The sequence below is a fragment of the Ovis aries genome, chromosome 24, assembly GCF_016772045.2.
Source record: "Ovis aries strain OAR_USU_Benz2616 breed Rambouillet chromosome 24, ARS-UI_Ramb_v3.0, whole genome shotgun sequence".
NCBI lineage: Eukaryota > Metazoa > Chordata > Mammalia > Artiodactyla > Bovidae > Ovis > Ovis aries.
Genome location: NC_056077.1, coordinates 33,387,956 through 33,406,369, shown reverse-complemented (window position 1 = coordinate 33,406,369; position 18,414 = coordinate 33,387,956). Strand labels below are relative to the sequence as shown.

At 56.3% G+C, this 18,414-nt stretch overlaps 1 protein-coding gene across 12 annotated transcripts in view; it reads left to right on the top strand.

Annotated features, from left to right (window-relative positions):
* Positions 1–18,414, top strand: part of GTF2IRD1 (GTF2I repeat domain containing 1) — a 119,237-nt gene that overhangs the window by 76,379 nt on the left and 24,444 nt on the right. For 6 of the 12 annotated variants that reach the window (XM_060405903.1, XM_027961838.3, XM_060405899.1 and 3 more), the window contains 5 exons: positions 1,595–1,644; positions 1,859–1,915; positions 3,630–3,713; positions 5,205–5,388; positions 6,118–6,146. In XM_060405903.1, the coding sequence (XP_060261886.1) occupies positions 1,595–1,644; positions 1,859–1,915; positions 3,630–3,713; positions 5,205–5,388; positions 6,118–6,146 (404 nt within the window). Of the gene's footprint in view, positions 1–1,594; positions 1,645–1,785; positions 1,916–3,629; positions 3,714–5,204; positions 5,389–6,117; positions 6,147–18,414 lie in introns of all 12 variants that reach the window. The other 6 variants (XM_042240361.2, XM_027961839.3, XM_060405900.1 and 3 more) reach the window with 2 other exon arrangements.

Sequence of the window (18,414 nt, the reverse complement as noted above, 5' to 3'; positions counted from 1 at the left end):
CCACTTACCTCATCCATCCCCTCAAACTGAGAACCGGAAGCACTTGGGTGGTTCCCACACTCCTGGGTCTGAGTCTGGCTCTTCCTGTTCCTCCCCTTGACCTTGGGCACGTTGTTCAGGTGTCAGGTGGGACACACTGTACCATTTATAGGGTGGCCCTGAAGGTCAAAGCTTAGCAAAGGGCTTGTCACAGTTAAGGTGGTTTGGAGTTTTGGGGTTTTTTTTTTTTTTTTTAGTATCAGATTTATTGAAGTTTAATTTTACCCTTTTTCAATGTACAGCTCTTTGATTTTTGGCAAGCTCATACAGTCACATGACTACCCTCAAAATACAAAGCAGGACTTCCCTGGTGGTCCAGTGGTTAAGACTCCGTGCTGCCAACACAGAGGGCGCAGGTTCGAGCCTGGTTGGGAAACTAAGATCCCACATGCTCTGTGACATAAGCAAAAGATTTAAAAATCAAATAAAAATGTTTAAAAAGATACAGAAGCTTCCCTTGTGCCCCTTTGCTGGCTGCCACAGCTCCTGGCAACCACTGATCAGTTTTCTGTCATTTTGCCTTTTCCAGAATGTCATATAAATGGCATCATGCACTGTGCATCTCGCTGGGTCTGCCTTCTTTCACTCAGCTTTTGAGACTCAGCCATGTGGTTGCTAGTATCAGGAGTTCATTTCTTAAAATATATATATATATAGATATATACAGCAGATTTTTAAATGAATTTAAGTAATCCCAGTTTCCTGAATGCCAAGTGAAAAAAATGATTCAATTAGAAAAGAGTGATTAACTTTGTCCAGTGGAACCTTTGGGATGTTAGGATTAAGGACTAGTTGGGGTGATTGTAGGAGATAATTGGAAGAGAGAGATTGAGCACTTGAATATATTTTTTTTATTTTGGTATTCCTCCTTTGAAAAAATTAGCTAAGAATACTATTGCAAATATTAGTAAAAAAAAAAATAGTCACTTCTTAGTGATCTTACTTTTAAAAAGGGTACATTTTGGATGGAGATGTAAATGTTCTGAAATTAGCTTCCCCGTTGGTGCTCGTGGTAAAGAAACCCCCCCTGCCAATGAAGGAGATGTGAGAGATGTGGGTTCAATCCCTGGGTCGGGGAGATCCTCTGGAGAAGGGGATGGCAATCCACTCCAGTATTCTTGCCTGGAAAAAACCATGGACAGAGGAGCCTGGTGGGCTACAGTCCATGGGGTCACAAAGAGTCGGACACGACTGAAGCAACTCAGCCTGCATGCAGGCATGGCTGCATAAACAACTTCGGTGAATATACTAAAACCTGGGACTTCCCTGGTGTCCCCTGGTTAAGACTCTGAACTTCCAATGCAGGGCGCACGGGTTCAATTCCTGGTTGGGGAACTAAGATCTCGCTCCTGGCTGGATCCTCAGAGCCCAGCACAGCTGCCGGATCTCACATCCCCAGATCTGTCGGCAGGACCCTGCCTGGGCACAGGGACCCTAGACCTGGACTGTCCAGAATCAAGAGGGCCCATTGTACAGATGTGCAGACTGAGGCCCAGAGGGCAGAGCTGGGGGGGCCTCGAGGGGCCTTAGTGATAGCCCCTCTTGTGTTTTGCAGGCCTGAGCTGCTCACGGAAGGAGTCAAAGAGCCCCTCTCGGACAGCCAAGGTACCCTGCCCAGGGTCACGGGGCTGGGCTTGGGAAGGGGCCCAGGCGTCTGCCACCACCCCTCCTCCTGCTTCCTCCTTCCTGGTTCCGTCTCCCCTGGCATTCCCCCACCACCCTCCCCACCAAGTTTGTCCCCACCAGATGCCACCTCTGTCCTGGGTCCCAGGAGCTACCCGCTCACCCTGGCTTCTCTCCCCTCCCCCAACGCCCCCAGAGAGGGATTCCGGGGACCCTCTTGTGGACGAGAGCCTGAAGAGACAGGGCTTTCAAGGTAAGGTTGCAGCTCAGGATGGGGTCCCCTGTCCCAGTGCCATGACCTTGACCTGGCCTTGGAGGGCCAGGCTGGGGGTGGGAGGGGCTGGCTGCCAACCTCAGGGCCCCCCGAGGGGGGTGGTCTGAGCCAGGTGGGAGGGCAGCCAGGCAGGGCTGTAGTGTATCAGCTCTAGGGAGAATCTCCGCCAGGCGTCTAGGGATTCAGGGGACGGTGGGGTGCAGGGTGAAGGAGCCACTCGCTGTCAGTCTGGGGAGGCAGCTGACCTGCCCGCTTCATGTTAGGCAGCTGCCCATGCCCTTCATGCTTTGAAATCAGAGGAGAGGAGTTGCCAAGGGCAAGGAGGATTCTCCTGAAAGGGAGGATTGTGGCCTGGCCGAGGAGGGGTGGAAGGACATGAGTGTGGAGGGAGAGGGGTGGAGGATGGGGCAAAGCCTGAGCTCAGGGCTGAAGGGGGGACCCTGGGTAAGAAACAGAGGGTCGGGGAGGCTCCGTCCCATCCCTCCCAACGGTAGGGTCTGGTAGGACTACTCTGCCTTTGGGTTGAGATCAAATCAGTGGGCTGCCCAGGTGGCTCAGCGGTAAGGACTCCACTTGTCAATGCAGTGAACGCAGGTTCGCTGTCAGGTCAGGAAGATCCCCTGGAGGAGGAAACGGCAACCCACGCCAGTTTTCTTGCCTGGGAAATCCCATGGACAGAGGAGCCTGGTGGGCTACGTACAGTCCACAGGGTCTCAAAGAGTTGACCATGACTGATCATGCGTGTGTGTGTGTGTGTGTGTGTGTGTGTGTGTGTGTGTGTAGCATCAGTGGGGGCTGCTGTGACTGAGAACGGCTTTGCACATGCACATCAGAGCAGCTCTGGAGAGTGGCTAGAAGTCCCCCAGGGTGGGTGTTCCCCAGATGGGCCCTGTGACCCTAAGGAGAAAGTGGGGTCAGCCAGACCAGAGACAAGAAGGGCCAGCCCCTGGGGGTGGAGGAGCCTGGGGACCTGGGCCCCAAATCCCAGAGCGGCACCTGCTTAACCACCAAGCCTCTCTCTCCTCCCCAGGCCAGAACTTTCTGTGATGGGAGAGTCGAGTCTCTCACCTTACCCCATGGCTGTTCATACTCAGCCCTTTTAGCAAACTGGGGTCCAACTACCCAGAGACCCATCCCCTCCCTCCAGCCTCCCCCGCCTCTCTTTGCCCACAAGACAGTGTCAGGCTCTAAACTCCCCCAACATCCAGGGGCCTCGTGGCAGGTGGACACATGGGCTTCTTAGCAAATACCCTCCGGGTGAGTGAGCGAGTGACTGTGGGAACTGCCAGGCTGGCTCCCTGGCTCCACGGGGTCATGGTCAGTGACCTCAGGTCCCCGCTTAGCCTCCTGCCTCCCTGCTGGCCCTGACCGAGGCCCCGTTCCACTCATCATGATGCAGGGATGCTCCCCTTTGTGGGGTCTCTCCCCTCCAGGTCTGGCTCATTGGTGTGGTTTTCAAATGTCAACAATTAATTTCCTACTCATTGCTGTTGTCGCAACAGAGTGCATCCTTCAGGAGCAAACACACGTCCCCGTCAAGATGTTAGTGCTGGAGTTCTCCGAGGGGCCCCTCCAAGGAGCTGATAATTGCCCAAGAAGGAGTTTCCCATAATTAGAAAATCATATTCTGTGAAAGTCATCAAGTGCCTTTTCATTTAACAGCCCAAATTCGTAATTGTTTTTCACTTGGCAGAAAATTATGACGCCAGACTCTCGCGGATCGACATTGCCAACACGCTGAGGGAGCAAGTTCAGGATCTGTTCAATAAGAAATATGGTGAGCCCCAGGGTGCCCCAGCCAGAAAGGAAGAGAGGTGGGGCCTTGGTCTCCTCTGGGAAGACTGCTCAACCCGCATGCAAACATTTCTTGAGCACTGGGACTTCCCTGGCAATCCAGTGGTTAAGACGCCACACTTCCAATGCAGGGGCTGCAGGTTCAATCCCTGATCAGGGAACTAAGACCACTCGTGCCACGGATGTGGCCAAATATCACTACTGCTGCTACTACTACTAATAATAAAACCACTGGATTATTAAAGATGGTAAACGTTATGAGATGTGAACTGTGCCTCAGTAACACCGAACAGACAAGCTGAAGCAGTGGCGCAAACCAGGGGTGACATGAAGACTCAGCAGTTCTATCCTTAATGAATGTGGGGCTCTGAGTTTCCTAGGAGCCAGAGCAAAAAGGGAAATGAGACCAATCATCCCATTCTGAGGCAAAGAGCTGACTCGTTTGAAAAGACCCTGATGCTGGGAAAGATTAAGAGCAGGAGGAGAAGGGGATGACAGGGAATGGCATCACTGACTCAATGGACATGGGTCTGGGTAGACTCTGGGAGTTGGTGATGGACAGGGAGGCCTGGTGTGCTACGGTTCATGGGGTCGCAAAGAGTCAGACATGACTGAGTGACTGAATTGGAACTGGTTACCATTCCCAGTGTCCACGAGATAAAAATTAGTTTATTGCCCAGAAAAAGTTCAGCTGTTTCTCCTTGTCCAAGACGTGGGAGATTTCTGCAGGCGTTTCTTCATAAGCGGGCTGCCTGGGACACTGAGGGGTGTCTGACGCTTGGTCCAGGAGGATGCTTCCGTGGTGCACCCTGCCTAGCCAGGGAGCTGTGGATGTTCATGCCAGCCTGACGGCAGACAGCAGCTCAGCGTGGGTCAGTAGTGGGCTCAGGACAGCCCCCAGGCTGTAGGACAAAGTACAGGCCCTGGGATGGACATGCCCCTGCCCTCTGCAGAAGGTGGGCAGCGGGAGTGAGGCTGAGCCCCGGATACGGAAAGAGGGCCCTGAGATCTGAGTCACACCCTGGCTGGCTTCCCTGCTTCTACATGCGATCTGCCCTCTCGGGCCAGGCCAGTCCAGAGCCAGGGTGAGGCAGAACCTCACTGCGGGAGGAGGGTCAGGCATTGTAGGGAAGGACCAGGTGTGCCCACAACGTACCATCTGCAAGATGGCTTTCAGATTCTCGAGCTGTGAGGCTGACACATTAGGAGCGGTCTTCTCCCCAGCAACCATAGCCTCACATCCCCTGCCTGCTCCTCAGCCCGGCTCAGGCACAGACCCACTCCCCCAGCCCCCTAGGCCCCCCACTTCCCGGTCCCCTACTGATTGTGTCTGTCTGTAGCGCTGCACGATACCCCCCATGCCCCCATGTGCAGGGGTGTATCACACTGGTATATGCGGAGCACCCCTGGATGCTGACAACACACCAGCCCTGCCTGTGGCTCCCGACAACACCTCCGTCCCTCTCCTCCGCAGGGGAGGCCTTGGGTATCAAGTACCCGGTCCAGGTGCCCTACAAGCGGATCAAGAGTAACCCTGGCTCGGTCATCATCGAGGGGCTGCCCCCGGGGATCCCGTTCCGAAAGCCCTGCACCTTTGGCTCCCAGAACCTGGAGAGGATCCTTGCAGTGGCTGACAAGATCAAGTTCACCGTCACCAGGTACTCAGGAGACGGGGGAAGAGAGAGGAGGCAAGGGCCAGGCGGCGCCTTGCGTCACGGACCCTTGGCCTGGCCTTCGGGTGATCCTGCCCTTCCGGTGGGACAAGGCGGCTTTCCCAGCACCACCTGGATCCTTTCCCAGCAATGCCTGGATCCTGGAGGTTAGAGGAGGGGGCCCTGCAGGCCAGCTGGGGTGCAGAGACCCCAAAGAGATGAGACTAGGTCCCCCGACCCCCATACACCATAGCAGGGGCAGCCTTCATGGGCCCCGTCTCCCTGCCTCGGTGGCTGCTCGCTGCACTCCTGTTCCTCCAGGAGAGAGACCTTTGGCCCATGTCAGAGGGGAGGAGACCGAGACAAGAGATGTGCATGGTGCTGAGGAGCCGGCAGGGCGGCGCCAGCGGGAGACCCTGCTCATCTGGCGCACAGCGGCCCTGCTGACCGTCCCGGTGTCCCAGGGGCCCGTGCGCACAGGGCCCCAGACATCCTGTTAAATGCAGTTTCTGGGGGATTCCCTGGCCGTCCGGGAATTAGGACTCGGTGTTCTCACTGCCAGGCTCCCGGGTTTGATCCCAGGTCAGGGAACTAAGATCCCACAGGCCACACCATGCAGCCCACTCCCCGCCCAAAATTGCAGATACTGGTTTAGCTGGTCCAGGGCAGGCCCCACACATTCCTTGCAAGCTCCCAGGCTCTCCCCTGGCACTCCTGTCTCTATTTCTTTTCCAGGCCTTTCCAAGGACTCATCCCGAAGCCTGGTAAGAGGCGCTGGCTATGGGAGGGCCACTTGGTGTGGGGGGCAGGGGTGGGCCACGGTGCTAGGGGCAGAGGCCGGAGCGAAGCTCACTGTGGGGCGCAGCTTCTGGGCCCCTGGAGCAGGAGTCCCGCCATGTCTGCCCTGGGAACTGGCCCCGGGGTGGGAGAAGCAGGAAGGAAGGTCAAGTTAGCACCGGGACCCGGTTCCTGCGACACAAAAAGGGATGGTGGTGGGACACAGGTGACTTTTACGCTTCACCCAGCCAGGATTCAGGAGGGAAGGGCCCGGCTGGGTGAGTGACCCCCAACTTCCCCCATGAGGGGCCTTGCTGAGCAAATAAGGTTGATGGCAGGTGGGTTCCTAACTTCAGAGAGAGGAGTGTCTGCGTGGGAACCTGTGAGCTTGGTGGTGAGATGTGGGTAAGCGTTTACCCACTTTGTAAAATGCATCCACTCCCATCCATCCTCCCCCAGGCTATGTCCTGGCCCTCCCAAACCCTGAATAAGCAGAGGTTGTCCCCACACAGGTGACATGACCCCCCGATCAGCCCCTAGGGATGGCCCAGGCCTCCAAGGAGGTGGCTGCCTATGCTGAGCCCAGAGCCTTGCTGCCTCTCCTCTCCTACGCAAAGCCACTGGCAGCCCCAGGCCCTTGGGGAGGCTGTGCTGGGAACATAAAGAGCCTGCAGTACAGAAATCTGAGGGCTTCTCTGTTGGCTCAGTGGTAAAGAACCCGCCTGCAATGCAGGAGATGTGGGTTCGATTCCTAGGCCAGGAAGATCCCCTGGAAAAGGGACTGGCTACCCACTCCAGTATTCTTGCCTGGAGAATTCCGCGGACAGAGGAACCTGGTGGGTTACAGTCCATGGGGTCACAAAAGAGTCAGACACGACTTAGTGACTAAACAACAACCGGAATTTGATGTTACGGCTCCGGCCACGTCACTCACCACCCGTCTCTGTGCACCCTGACCCTCCCGCCGGGCCTGTTCCCTGCACCCTGGCCTGGCTTGGTGGGCTTCTGGGAGGGGGTGACCTGGAGGGGTCTGACTCACCAAGGCGTATAGTGATGTGGCAGCTGCCATTGGCTGCAGGGACCCCCAGGAGGAGAAGCAGAGGGAGGGGTGCTCGGAGAGGGTTTCGGGAGAGGAAGGCTTTGATGGGGCCTCAGGAGAGCCGGACTGGAGAGCCAGGAGGAGAGGGAAGGAGAAGCAGGTGGTCGGATGGGTGAGTAGGAGGGGTCCAAGGCCCACGCCCAAGGTGTTTTTCTAGAACTCTCAGAGGTGCCATCAGATGATGTCAGTAAGGTAGAGACAGTGGCCCTGGAGGAAACCTTGCCAAGACGTTTCTGGGCATCAGACCAAGTGCAGACCGCTTCACCTGGGTCCGTTTTACACGTGTTTCTGGAGGTCTTTCCTGCCATTGCCAGGCAGTGTTCTGGGTACCGTGGTTACAGCAGTGGACACACACAGGGCGCATCTCGTTTACTCCTTCCATCTGGGAGTTTGGCACGAAAGCCCATCTTTTAGGGGGAAACTGAGACTCGCATCTCAGCGAAGTGCCTGCATCACGCAGCCAGCAGGTGGCCCGGCTGGCCTCTGGGCCTGTGATCTGCAGCTGGTCGCCCCCATGGGTAGGTGGGGCCTGTGGCTGCCGGGGTCTGCAGGACAGAACACGGAAAGGAGGGCCCAGGTGCTCGTGAGGACATCACAGGCCTGTGGATCCCCTTCTCATCACATTCCCAGGCCCATCCCTGCCCTGTGACAGGCCGCCCAGCTGGCTGTGGACCTGCCTGGCTCCAGGGCCGTGGCTGGTGGCCTGTGGTCCACTCGCCTGCCCCGAAGCAGGGGCCCCGCAACCCTGTCAGCACTTCTACCACTGAGTCAGCTTCAAGCCGCTGCCCGCCCCGACTTCCGTTTCTGCCCAGTAGGTGTCCGTGCTGGGCAGTGTCCGTCCTGCTCCTACGAGCGGCGGCCGTGGGAGTGGGCAGGCCTCCCTCTGCTGGAGAAACACGGCGAGCCAGTCCATCGGCCTTCCCGCTGCATGCCCTGTGCTGCCCAGGGCTTCCTACCCAGGCCCTGTAGAGGCCTGAAAATACAGCAGCTCCAGGAGCGTGCATGTGTTTTAATGAGTTTGAAAACGAAGCAAGAAAACGTCATTTCTGACCCCTGATGTGTGCTGGACTATAAGTTCAGCGCTTGGCCCAGTTACCTTTTTCTGTCCCTTGCCTGCCCCCCGCCTTTTTTTTTTATTGCGCTGGGTCTTCAGTGCTGCGCACGGGCTTTCTCTAGTTGCGGCGAACAGGGCCTCTGTGGTGCGCAGGCTTCTCATTGCGGTGGCTTCTCTTGTGGAGCACAGCCTCTAGGGCTCATGGGCTTCAGTAGTTGCGGCGTGCAGGCTCGGGAGTTGTGGTACGCGGGCTTGGTTGCTCCGCGGCGTGTGGAATTTTCCCCGACCAGGGATCGAACCCGTGTCCCCCGCATTGGCAGGCAGATTTTTATCCACTGTACCACCAGGAAAATCCTTCTGTCTGTTTTTTATGGATGAAGAAATAGGCCGAGGGAACTTCGGTGACTTTCTGGGGATGCCAAACCCGTTAGGGGAGGAAGCATTGACCCCACACCTGGCTCCCTGCTCCATCTGATGCCAGGCAGGTGGCACGTCATTCAGAGCAGCCACCAAATAGTGGCAAGTCGGGCTTTGAGGAGAAACACTGGGGGCAGAGAGGCAGCCAGCAGCCTTCGCCTCCTTCTGGGGGTGACCTGTTCCACTGACCACGGCTCGCCCTCCTGCAAGGGGGTTTTGATGGCACATCTTCCTGTTTGAGCAGCTTCTTTAATCCCAGCCTTTATCCCGTGGCAGCCACCTGACCTCCATTTCTCTGTGCCAGTCTGCCCACCTGCCCATCAGCCTTCCCCATAGCCCCTGCGTGTGTAGAGAAAATGAGTGTTAGTCACTCAGTTGTGTCCAACTCTTTGCCATGCCATGGACTGTAGCCCGCCAGGCTCCTCTGTCCGTGGAATTTTCCAGGCAAGAATACTGGAGTGGGTTGTCATTTCCTTCTCCAAGGGTATCTTCTCAACCCAGGATCAAACTCGGGTCTTCTCCACTGCAGACAGATTCTTTACCGTCTAAGCCACCAGGGAAGCCCCTGGGAAATGCTTTCTCTGCCCACATGGTACAGGAGAGGATGGCAGACTGCCTGGAAGAGGAGATGGGAATGTGGCGCTGGCCCCAGGCCTCGGAGAGGGAACTGCCAGCGCCTTTCCAGGCATTGACTCCCTGGGCCAGGTGTCAGCCTGGAGAGGTCAGAGCTGGCCAGCTCTGTGCTTACTCATGCCACTTGTCACACTGCGCTGGGAAGGCGTCCAGGCTCCCAGGGGCCTCCAAGGGTTCACCAGAGGTCACTGGGTGCCGCTCCTGCCCCAGAAAGGGCTGTTCCCAGACTGTCGGACAGTCACGGAAGCCTGGTACTGGCCAGCTCCCGGGGTTCCCAGGGGAATGGGAGCAGGAGATCGGGTCTCGGGGGAAGGCGGAACGGCAGCAGGCGCCAGAGCCTGGAGGAACGGGGGCTGTACCAGAGGCAGGAGCCCTGGGCACGTGGAGGGGTGGCAGATAATGTGTTTAGGGGTTGGGAGCTGAGGCGGTGTGGGGGCCGTGGGAGAGCACAGGCTGGCACACAGACAGACCCAGGCTGCAAGCCCGGACCCCTCTGACTAACCATGTGACCCTGGGATCCTTGTTTCTCATCTCCAAGCCTCTGCTTCCTCTTCAGTGAGATGGAGCTGGTCATACTTGCTTCCCCAGGTGATCTGGGCAGCTGAGTGGTGGGCAGCGGTGGGTGAGCCGTGGAGGTTGGTTTCCCCCTGCTGATGATTCAGAGAAGTATTTGTAAAGCTGCCAGGTCTGGACCAGCTGCGATGGGAAGGGCTCGGCCAGTGGGGTTGGCAGGCAATTTTGTTATTCCAGGGGGTCAGGAAGGCTTCCTGGAGGAGGTTCTCTCTCTCTCTCTCTTTTCTTTTTCTTTTTTTGCTGTGCTGGGTCTTTATTTGCTGTGCGTGGGCTTTCTCTATTTGTGGCGAGCAGAGGCTGCTCTTCATTGAGGTGTGGTGGCTTCTCTTGTGGAGCACAGGCTTTAGGCAAACGGGCTTCAGTAGTTGTGGCTCGAGGCTCCACACCTTGGGCTCAGTCACCTTTGCTTAAAACATAAGCATTTTCCCGTCTCTTTAAATCACTTTATAATGCTCTGTCATCGAGGTGCATTGTAGTTAAATGACAGCCCTGTCCCCCAAGAGTGGACAACGGGGCAGCTCCTCACACCGTGGCCACCTAACATCCGCTCATCCGATGGTCTGCCGGCTACCAAGCCTTCCCATACCAGTACATTTGACCTCCTCCCTGTCCCCATAACCAAACCTACGGGAGGAAACAGGCTCAGAGAGGTTAAGGAGCTCACGGGAGGTCACACAGCCTGCTCCCAGGCTCTTCCCACCACACCCCCCACTATCCACACTAGGCAGGTCTTTGCTGCCCCCTTCTGGTTATCAGCATCTATAACATTAGTCCTGTCAAACCCTTTAGGCTCACAGTCCTCTGAGCTCACTTGTTTGCACAACAAAACATTATTGAATGTCTGCCTTCTCTATGCCAAGCGATATCTGGGAATACAAAATAGGAAAAAACAACTCTGCCATCATGGTGCTTATTTTCCAGTCAGGGAGGCAGATAACTAAGGACAAATAATATATTCAGTAGTGGTGAGTACCATGGAGACAGATGCAAAAATAGGCCTTTCTTTCAAGAGCACAGTTTTAGAGGCTACCAGGAGGAAAGGCCTGAATGAAGAGAGGGTATAAGCCGCGTAGAAATCTAGGTCAAGACATCCAGGGAGAAGAGTCCATCAGTGCAAAGGCGCTGGGGCCCTGGACATATTTTGAAAATAGGGTCAACAGGATTGCTTTTTTTTTTTTGGCCAAGCCTCACTGTATGCAGGATCTTAGTTCCAGGGATTAGACCAGGGATTGAACCTGGAAGTGCGAAGTCTTAATTATTGGACCACCAGGAAAGTCTCCCAGCAGGATTTCTGAGTGTGGATGAGGGGTGTGGGAAAGAAAGATCAAAGATGGCGTCAAGACTTTGGAAGAGGAGGGGAGGTAGGATCTGCGTGGTGGGCAGATTTGACACCCAAGTGGATAGGTTGAGAAGGCAGTCGGATCTGTAAGCAAGAGAGAGTCCCATTTGGGGGGAGCGTGTGACTCAGGGGCAGAGCATTCAGCTGCAGAGAGTCCCACTGGAGACACGTATATATCAGTCCTGAAGCTGGATCATAGTGGTGTTGGGCATGGACAGTCACGAGGGCTCCGAGGATGAACCCTGGGGCCCTTTGAGAGCAGAGGAGAGATAAGTGAACCCGCCCAGAGGGTGTGAGTGACAAAACCGTTGGAGAAAGAAACAGATCACCCGGGCCCAGAGCTGCTGCAAGGCCGGGTGCACACCTGAGATGGGCCGTGGGATGGAGCAGCCCAGGGGTCCAGGGGCGGCGCGGTCAAGAGCAGTGTCAAGGAGGGCAGGGGACCTGATTGGAGTCGTGAGCTCTGGGGGAGAACGAGAGAAAAGACATGGAACTCAGCAGGGTCAAGGGAGAAATGGGGTAGGAGCTGCAGGGTGAAATGGGATTTAGCAGAGGGATTTGGAGATTGAATAGTGACGGGGTGATTTTTAGAGGAATGAGTGATCTAGTGGCAGGCGGATGGGGAGGTGGCCAGAGGAGGGGCATCCCCCTGAGAACAGGAAGGGTTTGGGGGATGCTGAGACCACGTGCCAGACAGAGCCCTCTGCCCAGAGAGGGACAGGGGAAAGGTGATAGGGACAGAAGACTGTGTCTTGGGGCGGAGGGGTGTGGGAGGAAGGATTATTGGAGTCAGGGTCCTAGGGGAAGGACTGGGATGACGGGAAGGACCAGTCCCAGAAGAATGTATGACCTGGACACTGTGGAGAGGCCACCACTGTTGATGACCAAGAGGTTTAGATGTGGCTGGAGGGAGGAGAGGTCGTCAGGACAGGGAGGGTCAGGGGCTCGGAAGGCGTGTCTGCCAGCAGGTTGATCCCCGGGAGGCAGGACGGCCGCAGCCTGGGTTTCCCGAGCCCCGGGGAAGTTCAGTGCCTCGCTGAGCCCCCACAGGATGCCTGGCCCTGGGCCTTTGACCCGAGGCTTGTGGTGTCTTCACAGCAAGCCTGCAACGTCGGTACTCTCTTCATTCCCATTTAGCCGCTGACCACACTGAGGCTGAAGGAAGCAGTCAGGTGGTTAACACAGGGCTGCAATCATGCTCAGGGCCATTCCATTCTGGAGACTGGGCCAGTGGCATTGGGCAGCGGGGGTAGACGGCAGCACCAGGGTGAGGCCGGAATCATACCCGGCCTTGACGTAAACGCTGGTGACTCAAGCTTTCTCCCATAGCACTGGAAGCTTTTTCTGTCAAGGAAATGATAGGGTTGGATTTGTCTTGTCTTATCATTACCATGGTAACCACTCTTCTACCCACCAAGGTAGATGGGAGAAGGCAAAACTGGGGCAGCGTGGGCTGCAGGACCCAGGGGTGGGTGGAATTAGGATCTAGAGGTGGCAGTGGGGAGTGAGGAGGGAGAGAGGGCAGAAGGTTCCAGAAGGGTGATGGTAGTGTCCATCTTCAGGGCAGGATCCGTAGGGCTGTGAGAAACCCAGGAGCATGTGTGCAATTGGCAGGATCCAAGTGGTGCCCAGAGCCTGCAGGGTGGCACTGGGGCTGGGCCCAGCCTGGGTGAAGGTGGCAGCTGGAACCGCAAACTCTGGATAGCGTGGAGCAGGCAGAGAGGTCCCAGGGCAGAGCCCGAGAGCTCACTGCCCTCCACGGAACCTTGAGGGTGAGGAGCCTGCGAAGGCACAGAGGAGGTGGAGCCCGAGGGAAGGAGGTGGAGGGATTTGCAGGTCAGAAGAGCTGAGTCAGGCAGCTCTTTGCAGATCTCAGATGACAGCGGAGGCCTAGGCAACCCCAGAGGGATCAAGGAAATGAATATTCTAGAACCAATCTTGAAGCACAGCAGTTAAAAAAAAAAAAAAAAAAAAGTCTTGTTAGGTAGTGAATTCCCTGCCACTAGAGGCATCCAAGCAGCCACTCACCTCGGGTTGCTGCAGGAGATGGGGGAAGGCTTTACCCATTGCAGCCACCTCTGGCTTGTGCATGCCATGCCTATCTGCCCAGAGCCCCAGCCCTTTGGAACCAGGGAGGGTGCAGACCCAGGGGCCGCCCCACCCGCTGCCACCCCTGCTGCCCTGCTGACAGCTGTCTGCCCTGGCTGTCTTCTGGCCAAACACACAGTTCCCCTAGGCCTCAGCCAGCTTCCTCTTCTTTTGGTTGGGTTCTTTGGTCTCCAGCAGCTCATTCTCCCTGCCAGCCTGAGGGAACTCAGTGGTGAGCAGCCAGGCACCCCCCTACTCCCACTCACTACCCGAGAAAAGGGGCTAGGGACCCCATAGTCAGAGCAGAGCTGCCGACTTCCTCTGTAAGGCTGGCGAGCCCGATTTTGCCCTTGACCTGCACCACCCCTGGACCTCCGGGTCCTTTCCCTACTTGGAGAGTGGGACAAATCCCCAGCCAAACCAGGGCTGTCCTGGGTGCCCCAGCAAGGCAAGAAGAAGAGTGACAAATGGCCTGTCGTGTTTGGGCGGGCAGGCAAGGCCAAGAGGCCAGCTAGGCCGGAGCGTGGAGGGCCTGGAAGGCCTGGCTTTGCAGCGTGGACTGGACCCTGCAGACCCGGCCTTGGCAAGCCCTTCCGCTGACATCTCCACGGCCAGATCCCGAGCATCCCCGCAGGCCAGGGTCCACGCTCTGCTGGGCCCCAGCTTTACCTTGGAAGGGCCCCGCTCCATAAACCCTCCACTTGGCTTTTCATTTAAGGAACTCTGTCAGATTATATTCTGCTGAGTAAATATGACTTGCTGGCATCCCATTTGACCTACTTCCCACCCCAGTGTTGCCTGAGGCCCAGTTTGAGAAGCTCTGCTCTGGGTGAAGGGTCTGCCAAGGGGAAGGCTGTGATCCCTTTTGCGGAGAGGGTCCCTGGTGGCTCAGACGGGAAAGAATCTGCCTGCCAATGCAGGAGATGCAGGTCGCATCCCTCCACGGGGAAGATCCCCTGGAGGAGGGCATGGCAGCCCACTCCAGTATTCTTGCCCGGAGAATCCCATGGAGGGAGGAGCCTGGCGGGCCGCAGTCTATGGGGTTGCAAAGAGTGAGACATGACCGAGCGACTACTACTTTCACTTCCCATGAGGAAGGAATGGCCCCAGCCCCACGTGGCACCTCTTGTCATTGTCCCCACTGGGGCCTCTTCTAGCTCTCCTGCCACTCATTGGGTGCTGGGAGGGGTGGGCTTTCCCGAAAAGGGCCTGACATTGACCTCAGCAGAGGGCACTGGGGAAGGGACTGAATAGGAACAGGGGAAAGTCCCCTGCTGGCCCCACTCAGGAGCTAGGTGACCTTGGATTTCCTGTCTGTGACCTTGGATGAATTAACGTACTGTCTTTAACCTGGGAAAGTAACCTTGCTATCTCTTGGCCTTGAGCAGGGACATGGAGCAGGGACAGCCTCTGTGGTCCACCCTCCAGCCTTGTCACCCACACACCCTTTCTCTCTTCCCTACCCCACCCCCTCTCCACCCTTCCAACTCCGTCAGGCTCTTGAGAGCTCAAAATAAGATCGTCCTTTCTCAAGTTTCTAAAGATACCACAATTCCAGAGCCAGCCACATGTTTCTCCACTTAATTATCTCTGCTTTTCTTTGTTAATTAGGCTCCAGTAATGATCTCCCTTCTGCCATCCCGGGAGGAGCTGGCATCTGCTGGGTGGGGCCCGGAGGCCTTTGTGGGCAGACGACTGGCTGCCAGGCCCAGAATTGGCTGGCTGCCTCCTTTCTTCCAGGCGAGGCGGCCCCGTGGGCCGTGGAACAATGTGGTGTCAGGAGGCCCCACCCTTTCCTGGCCTGTGGGGGCCCAGCGGGGGTCGCAGGCTGCCCCCTACCCTGCCCCTGGGGTGCTCGGTGGTGGTCCCAGCCCTGTCCTCCCCAAGCTCTGCCAGGTGAGGGGAGGGCTACCCTAAGGTCCCCAGCAGTTGTTAGGCAGGGGGCTCAGGCCCGAGAAGGGAACAGTGAGGGGCTTCAAACTCTTGTGCAGCATTCCAGAAAACCTCACCGAAACTAGTTCCGCAGCTGGGACCACCCAAGCCGACGGGAATAATCAATGCCTTTATTTGGGCTGGAATGGGATCAGCTCTGGGGTCACCAGGCACCTCGTGCCCAACCGAAGCTCTCTGGCTGATAAATGCGTCTTTGAGCCACAGAAAGTGGAGGCCTGGGGCACAAAGGATGGCTCAGCACACGTGATTTCCTGGATGGACTGGCTCTTCCCAACCTCCAAGAAAGAAAGTAAAAGTGTTAGTCCCTCAGTCTTGTCCGACTCATTGCGATTCCATGGACTATAGCCCACCAGGCTCCTCTGTCCATGGATTCTCCACGCAAGAACACTGGAGTGTGTTGCCATTTCCTCCTCCAGAAGATCTTGAGCCAGGGATCGAACCCAGGTTTCCTATATTGCAGGCAGATTCTTTGCCGTCTGAGCCACCTCCAGGGTCTGGTGGCAAAAGAGACCTCGTGGTGGTGGGAGGTGGGGATGGGAACACAGCCCTAGCCCTCTGCAGTCTCTCTGCAGGCTTGGGGACAGGACAACACAGCCTGCAGAAGGGACCCCTTCAAGTTTGGGGAAAAAGGGCCAGTTACTTAGTCCGTGAACAGTCCCGAAGTGTCTGCTGGACCAGGCTTGCCTGGTGGCTCAGACGGTAAAGAATCTGCCTGCAATGCAGGAGACCAGGGCTTGATCCCTGGGTAGGGAAGATCCCCTGGAGAAGGGAGTGGCAGCCCACTCCAGTATTCTTGCCTGGAGAATCCCTTGGACAGAGGAGCCTGGAGGGCTGCAGTCCATGGGGCTGCAAAGAGTCGGACACAACTGAGTGACTGATGCCTTCACTTTTTTCACGCTGCCTCCTGGGATTTACATTCTGGTGTGGTTGCAGAGAAGAGACAATGTGCGAAGGATCAAGGGTACCAGGTGTTGAGGGCTGAGAAGCAGATGGGAGAGGTTGTGTTTATTTTTAGGGAGTCGCAGTGGGTTGATATGGAGGTGGCCAGGGAAAGCCCGTGAGCAAAGGCCTGAAGAGGGCAGTAGTGAGCCAGGGGTGCGCAGGGAAGAACCTTGCAGGCCAAGTACAGACTGCAGAGACCCTGAGGTCCCCTGCCCCTGTGGGAGGTGGGGTGGAAATGGGAGAGAAGGCCGATTGTGGGGGCTGGATCAAGATGCTGACCCTTATTCCAAGGGAGCTGGGAGCCAGTGCAGGCTTCGGAGCAGAGGAGAGACACAATCCAGTTTAGGATCTAACAGGACCCTTCAGGCTGCTGGGTGAGGACACACAGGGAGGCAGCGGGGGAGGGAGGGTGATGTAAGGAGGTGGTCATAGCAACGCAAGCGAGGCCCCGGGAGTGGCCGCAGCCATGGTGAGTTTTTGACTCCGGGCAGAGTTTGTAGCTAAATCCAACAGTTTGCTTGCTGGTGGGGGCTGTGAGCAAGAGGATAGGTGGGGGGAGTCGAGCTTGACCTTAGGGATTTGGAATGAGCTTCTGCAGGGATGGAGGTGCCGGTAGGTAGCTGAGATTCAGAAGATGCAGGAAGAGGGCTGGGGTGGGGAGTGGGAGAGGTCTCAGGCATGTTTGTGGCTTATTAAGTCTGGGGGCTTCCCAGGTGCCTCAGCGGTAAGGAACCTGCCTGCCACTGCAGGACGCACAGGAGACGCAGCTTTGATCCTGGGGTCAGGAAGATCCCCTGGAGGAGGAAATGGCAACCCCCTCCAGTGATCTTGCCTGGAGAATCCCAAGGACAGAAGACCTGGCGGGCTGCAGTTGTTGAAGTCGCAAAGAGTCGGACATGACTAAGCATGCGCACACATCTCCAAGAGCAGTTTGACGTACAAGCAGGGGGCTCCAGACTTGAAGTGTCATTTGGGGAATCACAAGTGCATTGCTGGTAATATTTGAAGCCCAAATGGGGACTTCCCTCGTGGTCCAGTGGTTAAGACTCTGCACTTCCAATTCAGGGGGGCGCATCCATCGTCCGGGAGCGAAGATCCCACATGCCGCTTAGTGAGGCCAAAAAATAAAAATACATAAATAAAGCCCAAACAGAATGAGATCATCAGGAATGAGTGGAGTCAGCGGGTCAGGACCCTGGTACCTTCAGTCTTTGCAGGTCAGGAAAAAACCGGGAGGAGCCAAGAGGGGGTGGTGTCCTGGGGGTGAGTGGAAGAACCCCCTTCTCCCTAGGGGGAGGCCCTTCTCCCCTTGTGACCCTAAGGCTCCCACGGCCCAGAGACGTAGCTGAGCATCTTGCAAGGACATCAGAGGTCAGGCCCTGAGCGATGATGGCTTCTCAACAGGCCCCAGTCCCCATAGCTTCGGATTATAGATGCCCCACAAGGTGAGCGGGAAGAGGCTTCCTCTCCGCCCCACAAAGTAGAGGAGCCCTGGGTTTCCGTTGTCTGTTTCATGAAACAGCAGGTTCCCCATGACCTCTCAAGTGGGGACCCAGGGAGTGCAAGACTGGGTGAAAACTCCAGCAGAGGGTCTTGTTCCCCAGGGGGAGGAGGATGGATTTGCCTCACAAACAACAGAGGCCCTCAGCGAGTTTAAAGCAACAGAAGAACATGGTCAGACAGACTGTTTAGATAAATCTGAGTGGCTTGCAGAGCGGAGGGTGGAATCAGGGAGGCCAGCCGAGAAGTTCTTGCTGCATCAAAGGTGACAGGATGTACCTGGGTTTTGTTGTTGTTTAGTCACTAAGTCGTGTTTGATTCTTCCCAGCCTCATGGACTGTAGCCTGCCAGCCTCCTCCATCCTCCATTATCTTCCGGAGTTTGCTCAAACTCATGTCCATTGAGTCAGTGACACTACCTAACCATCTCATGCTCCGCCGACCCCCTCTCCTTTCACCTTCGGTCTTTCCCAGCATCAGGATCTTTTCCAGTGAATCAGCTCTTCTCATCAGGTGGCCAAAGTATTAGAGCTTCCGCTTCAGCATCAGTCTTTCCAATGAATATTCAGGACTGATCTCCTTTAGGATTGACTGGTTTGATCTCCTTGCTGTCCAAGGGATTCTCAAGAGTCTTCTCCAACACCGCAGTGTGAAAGCA